Source organism: Larimichthys crocea, chromosome III (assembly GCF_000972845.2).
Source record: "Larimichthys crocea isolate SSNF chromosome III, L_crocea_2.0, whole genome shotgun sequence".
Lineage (NCBI taxonomy): Eukaryota > Metazoa > Chordata > Actinopteri > Sciaenidae > Larimichthys > Larimichthys crocea.
Window position 1 is genome coordinate 39,002,328 of NC_040013.1, and position 6,805 is coordinate 39,009,132.

At 41.0% G+C, this 6,805-nt stretch overlaps 1 protein-coding gene across 1 annotated transcript; it reads right to left on the reverse strand.

Moving 5' to 3' along the window:
* Window positions 1-2,255: 2,255 nt before the first annotated feature.
* On the reverse strand, window positions 2,256-6,385 carry pou4f4 (POU class 4 homeobox 4). The gene is made up of 2 exons (XM_010737352.3): window positions 5,899-6,385; window positions 2,256-4,612 (listed from the first exon to the last, which is right to left on the reverse strand). The coding sequence occupies exons 1-2, from the start codon at window positions 6,016-6,018 to the stop codon at window positions 3,680-3,682; spliced, it is 1,053 nt and encodes a 350-aa protein (XP_010735654.1). The 5' UTR covers window positions 6,019-6,385; the 3' UTR covers window positions 2,256-3,679.
* Window positions 6,386-6,805: the final 420 nt, after the last annotated feature.

Here is a 6,805-nt window from a genome sequence, read left to right on the forward strand (position 1 = left end):
ATAGTATCATAACAGCCAATATTTATTATTCATTAATAACGAGTTCACGGGTCGAAACCACCTGCTGAAGCAGAGGAGAGAGGGAAGGGAAATATAAAGAACATATACTGACACTGCTTACACTATATATCTAAATATAGACAGATGGAGAGTTTCTCTGGCTTAACCTCAAGACTAAATGTACAGGTTGGTGTTTAAATTGAAACCTTCACATTTACAGATGAATGTGCTGCCATGTTGTGAAAGCATTAGAGTACCTGTAGGTGTCAGGTTGTTCCTACACTGTAAAAAGAGGCTGTGCAGAGCCTCATATTAAGATTAAGACACAGATAACACTTTTATTTTGAAGGTAAATCTTGTATCTTTAAGGTCTGGTCTAGTAGACACTTCTTGATTTATTTCAATATCTGATTTTGTTTTTCTGTGTTGCTTTCTTAAATTTGTTATAAAAAGCACTCTATGAATAAAATATATAAGAATAATTGTTGACAGATAGAAACTCCTCAAATGCTTAATCTATTCAAAAAGCTTTTTTTTTTTCTCCACAAAACAACATTAGGAGGCTGGGGGCCATAACATTGAGGATGATGAGGTCACGTCTTTTGTATTTTTATTGATGATTTAAGCAACCCGGGGAGAGATGAAACTCAAACTGACATGTGCTGGTCTTTTAGAAGCTGGTTTTAGCCGTTTTAGAGTCACCATGTTTAAATGTTTTTTCTTTCAGATGAACAAAATACTAGAAAGATAATGACGTCAACATTTCCCTTCCAAAATTTCATCCCTAAAGTGTCAAGAAAGCTCTGAAACACAATTTTAACATTTATGCAGAATAATAACTGAATAGATAAATTGGAGACCTTCTTTTTCTTTTGTCTGGGGCTCGTGACCTCTTAAAGTCTTAGATAAAGCCTTGCAAATAAACCTTTTTGTCTTAAACTCTTAAACATTTCAAACATGTTGCCTAAACTGAACCACTGCAGACAGAAGATGTGCTGCAGAAAGTCTTGTTCTTGTTGCTCTCTGTAGTTTACACATATCTTGCCCTAGCTCCAGTTTCTAACTTATAAGAAAACAGAGGATCCTGATTGGCCCCGGCCTGCGAGGTTTCAGGGTATTTCAACTTGTTAAGAGCTAAAAGCTTCAGATACGAGAGCAGCCTGCGTTATTCCTTGATGTGATAGAGCCGTGTAGTCTTCATACCCGGCGAAGTTGATCAATATTAGAGTCACTCAAGTATCAAATCCTATTCATCACCACTGGGAAACAGCTTTCAGACGGACCTCCTTCACCTCCAGGCTTCTCCTGTTTCAGAGCAGCAGCTGCCCTCCGCCTCCTCCTCCTTCTCCTGCCTCTCTGTGCACACACACACAATCACACACACACACACACACACACACACGCACACTGTATCCAAAAGACCGAGACACATACAGGCTGCTGCTCATATTGCACTGGTCCATTAAATCTATCTTTGAAAAAAAAGAAAGACTATTAACACCTTTATCAGCAAACACAGAAATATTAAACGACTTTAAAAATGTTTTAGAGGAGCAAATGTAATTAAAATAGAATTATTTTCTTTCTTTAGAAACCCCCTCTTTTTTTTAACCCCCACCCCAAAAGATGCATTTTTGTGCATTTCACTGCTTTCATTTCCCAAAGAAAGGCTGTCAGAGGATGAAGTAAAACGTGCACGGTTTATTTCAGCTTCTGTCGTTTACACAGACACATTTAAAGCACACTTTCACAAATGAAATATGTATTTTATCCCCCCACTCCAAAATAAATTAAGTTCAAATAAATAATAATAATAATAAAAAAAGAACAACAACAAAACAATGTTTAAGTGTTGAAAAATAAATGATGTGTATAAATAAGGCCGACTATTTCCATTCATCAGAATATCTACAAAGTGCGCTCCACAAAGGTGTCAATAACTAATAATAATAATAATAATAATAATAATAATAATAATAATAATAATTGTCATGTGGACACAAAGGGGGGAGATCAACAACCTAATAGTAATTTGATTGTCAAAGCATCATTGCAGTGAACATACAACAGGTTTACACATCAGTGAGTCTTCTAGGCCTAATTCACCATTAAACCGGTGGAAGAAGAGAAACACAAAGAAAAGGAAACCAAAAAGAAACACGTTAAAAATAAAAACAAATCAAAAAATGATCCTACTTTTTTTTCTTTTCCTTTTTTTTGTTGTTTTTTTTTTGAGCGTGTGTGTGTTTTTTTTAAAATCACCATGAAACGTGCCAACACTTGCGTAATGAGGTAGCCACACAGCTATACCGTGTGAATGTGTGTATATTCGTGTTGTTTGTGTTTGTGTTTGTGTGTGTTTCTTCTTATTGCAATGCATTCACTTGAGGGAGGGAGGAGGAGGAGGAGGAGGAGGAAGAGTGGGGAGGTTATTTTCATATTTTTGGAGCCACAGAAAACAGCCACCGCTCCCTCTTTACGAGTAAACCCCATGCAGTCCATTACAGTTTTTACTGTGCCTCATAAATCAGCCACAGATCGACGTTTTATTTTTTTTGTTTTACTCGTTTTGTCCGATCTGCGTCCTCCCCTCCCTCCTCCTCCTCCTCCGCAAAATAAACAAAAAAACTAGTCCCCTACAGAAACAAACACCTGGGAGAAAAGACAGAATTCAATACATTTCCAATGAGCTTTTTCCACACACGGAGGTGCAACATATTCACAAATGTACAATGATAAATATAAAAAAAAAAGCTATTCCGACTAAAGAGGATAACAATTATTATTCCTCCATTCTCGTCATTATTATGCTTATTTTCTTTTTTTTGTACAATAATTGCCATAAGAATGAATGGGACGGAGCATCTCTCTCATCTTTTCCTGCCACCATGGTGATCACTTGTCTCCCATATGTCATGTAGAGAGCATATTCTGAGGAGAAGCATAAACATTTTAGAGTTTGTTGTTGTTGTTTTTTAGACAGGGGTTCCGGTCCCGGTGCTCCGTCTCCACTGTCAGAATAAAAAAAAGGTACACCGTTGAATCCAGTTTTATATATTTATATATATATTTGAAGCTGCGTGATGCTTCCAGAAACACACAAAAAAACAGTTCCTGGTTATACTGAGTGGAGATTAGTCATCAGGTGTCCCGCATCCAGACATCTCTAAAATAACAATAATTCAAAAATAAAAAATAAAACCAAAGTCCAGAGACGCAGCAGGTTTTTCTTTTTGCCTGTGTTGAATACTTTCTGTGAAATCGTTTCCACAAAATTCAGGCACTGGTGCAAAAGAAAACAGCGAATGCTGCTCCTTTATAACGTGGACAACACTGTTATGTCTTAACAAAAATATTTAGTCCGTTATTTCAGCCAATGAGGTGATGCAGCATCTTAGAATTTCAGTGATTTCAAATCTTAAGACTCCAGAAGAGATTAAACTACTTGTTAAGATGGATATACTTTTTTTTTAAGTGCGCACCTGTGTATGTGTGTGTGTGTGTGTGTGTGTGTGTGTGTGTGTGTGTGTGTGTGTGTGTGTGTGTGTCAGTCACGCAGGTCCATCCGGGGAACAAAAGGCACAGCGGTGTACCTTGTTTTTCTGACAGTGTGCAGCAGCAGCTCGTCTCTGATTTGTCTTTTTGTTTTATGTAAACGGGGCAGAGACCCGTGGGTCTTTTAGTGCGTCGCAGAAAACTTCATTCGTTTCTGCTTTTGCCTCTGATTGCAAAACCAAACCCGGACCACGTTCTTTTTCAGGTCCAGTTTCTCGGCGATTGCGGCGATCTTCTCCGACGATGGCCTCGGCTGCACGGCGAAATAAGCCTCCAGGGAACGCTTCTCCGGGGCGGCGATAGACGTTCGTTTCCTCTTTTTGTCCCCCCCGTTGAAGATCTCCGGTTTGGCCATCTTCTCCCTCTGCGCCCGCTCCGCCTCCTCCAACCAGGCCTCCAGGATGGGCTTAAGGGCCACCATGTTGTTGTGCGACAGCGTCAGGGATTCGAACCTGCAGATGGTACTCTGGCTCAGACATCCTACCCCAGGGATCTTAAGGTTGGCCAGTGCCGAGCCCACGTCCGCCTGGGTCACTCCGAGTTTGATCCGCCTTTGTTTGAACCTCTCGGCGAACGACTCCAGCTCCCTGGGATCAGGCTCCGCGTCCATGCCACCGCTGCCCAGGGAGCTGTGGGACCCGAGCCCGTGTGGGTGCATGTTCATGGACTGCGAGTGGTGGTGGTGGTGCTGCATGTGGTTGATTGCCGACATGTGGGCGGCGTGCGCGGTGTGCGAGGCCGTGGAGCAGACGTCCGAGCCGGGCATGCCTCCGAGGGAGATACCCGGTGTGAGGTGATCCAGCAGGTCGCCTTCCAGGCCTTGTGCCGGCTGATGGTGCCCCGGATGGTGATGATGGGAGGTGAGCACTGACGGGTGGTGCAGGTGCGCGGAGGAGGAGGTCGGGGTGCATGTCATGCTGGTCATGGTGGTCATGGTGTGGTAGGTCGCGTCTGGTTTGAACGGATGACTCTTCTGGGCCACAATGTCGACCGCGGCCAGAGCCTCGGCTCTCTGCAGGAGAGTCTCATCAAAGCCGGCGAAGATGTTGCCCTGAAGCTGCGAGAGGAGCAGAGTCAGACGGGTTAGAGCAGGAAATCAATAAAAAAAATCAGCTTAAACTATTTAATTTCTTCCATCAGGCACATTTCTCATCAACGAATCATCTGAATTTGTGTTTTAATGTGTTAAAAATAATAAAAACTCAATCAAATTTTTATTATATTGAATTTAAGATTCAATATAATAGAAGGTATGAACTGCAGCCTGATCACCAGTCAGCCAAAGTTATTCATATATTTTCTTAAATATCACATTTATTTCCCACACCTGTGAGAAATCTGAATATTAAGCAACGTAATAAAAGTTTTTTTTCAGGTTTCAAATATGTCGAAGATTTTTTTGTTTTGTTTTGTGTGTGTTTTTTTTTTTACAGCAATTCAAATAATTTTCATGTAACTTTCACTTAACTTTGTTTTTTTTTTTTGTTTTTTTTAAACTTGTAATCTAACGCAACTTGGACATCACTGGATCAGCCCAACGCCTTGAAAGTGTGTCAGCGGGGATGAAATGTGTTCATTTAAATTTAATATTTACGATCTCCTGAATAATTTCTGCGGACAATGAAATGAGTCGAGCGTGAGTTTGAATATGAATGGGACAATATGAGATAACACGCGCTCAGAGGATCCACGCAGCTTCTTTTCTGCTTTCCCTCTTCCACCTTTTTATCTTTTCTTCCACTTTGAGCAGCATTACTCGGCTGAACGCAGAGGATTTTCTTTTCTTTCTTTTTTTTTGGTGGGCTTCTGGGCGCGTTTGTGCGTCTTTGCGCACAGAGTTTCTAGTTTTCTGTTCTGTTGCTGGTGATGTCTGATCCATCCTGTCAGATCCATATCTGGATTGTCTGAAATATTATGTTAAATTCTGTATCAATAATTTATTTCTGACATTTTGTTTCCAGTTATTTTCACTGTGTTTTATTCATTTTAATTTACTGTGCTTACTTTCCTTCTTTTTTTCTCTCCCTGGGTAAGTTTTATTACACTCTTCTCATCTTCTGGGAACATCACCCTTTTACATTGGAACATTTTTGACTGAAATCCAAGTAAAATATGATTTTTCTGCTTTAAAAAAAACAGGTTTAACCATTCTAACTGAAATAAGATTCCGTGTGTGTGTGTGTGTTCACTTTAAACTCCACATCTACAAACTCGCCTCACGTTTTTACAGCATTTTTTTAGCAGTCATGTGTCAATTTCTACCATTTCACCCAGAGATGTTGCACTTTTGCAACGTGGCAGGAGCTGCAGAAAGTCGATGTCTGAACTGAATTTTGGACTCACCGATGGTGTTGGCAGACAGGCTCTGCGGATGGCCTCAGAGCTGGAGTGCAGAGGCGTGTATTTGGGCTCGTGCAGGATCGGGTGCATACTGAAAGGTTGCTTGCTGTTCATCGACATCATGATTGCAGAAGTGAGGGAGGGTTGTTTTCCGTCGTCCTCGTTCGGCTCCGTTTTGGTTGTTTTCTAAAAAAAAGAAACGCCTCAGGGAAGAACAGCTGCCAGACTAGGCACTTTGAATGAAAAAAAAAGTCGCTTGTGATCTGGGGGGGAGGCAGAAGGAAGGAAGGGGGGTTGGTCGCGGGTTTTCGCTTTAAAAACCAGAATCAAGAGGAGAAGTAACTCCGAGGCTCCTGCGGGGTCTCCTGACTCCTTCTCGCCTGTAAATGACTTCTATAATAAAGATGCTCCTCGCCTCCAGCTCCTATATTGGACCACAGCAGCGTAGGCTCCTCCTCATTGGTGGATCCTCACTCCCCTTGCGACCAATCACGGAGTACTCCTCGCACTCGTAGTCACGCCTCCAAGCGTGCATGGCTCACCGGAGAGGAGGAACGAGGAAGGATGCTATGAGGGTGCACTGTAAAAAAAAAAAAACTCGTTAAGATAACTGGAAATCAAACACCTGCGAGAAGAAACAGGTGAGGGGAAGTGGAAAAAACTACCTGAAAGCAGGAAATCAATTAATTTAATATTTAATAATTAATGTGTTCATGTTCTAAAATGATTCAAACGACTATTTCCGCAAATATTTGGATTAAAAAACAAAAAAGCTGTGTGGCCTGAAAATTGTCTAATGTGAATTTGTGTATATTAATATATATAATAAGATATATAATAAGAAGAGAAGAGAAGAGAAGAGAAGAGAAGAGAAGAGAAGAGAAGAGAAGAGAAGAGAAGAGAAGAGAAG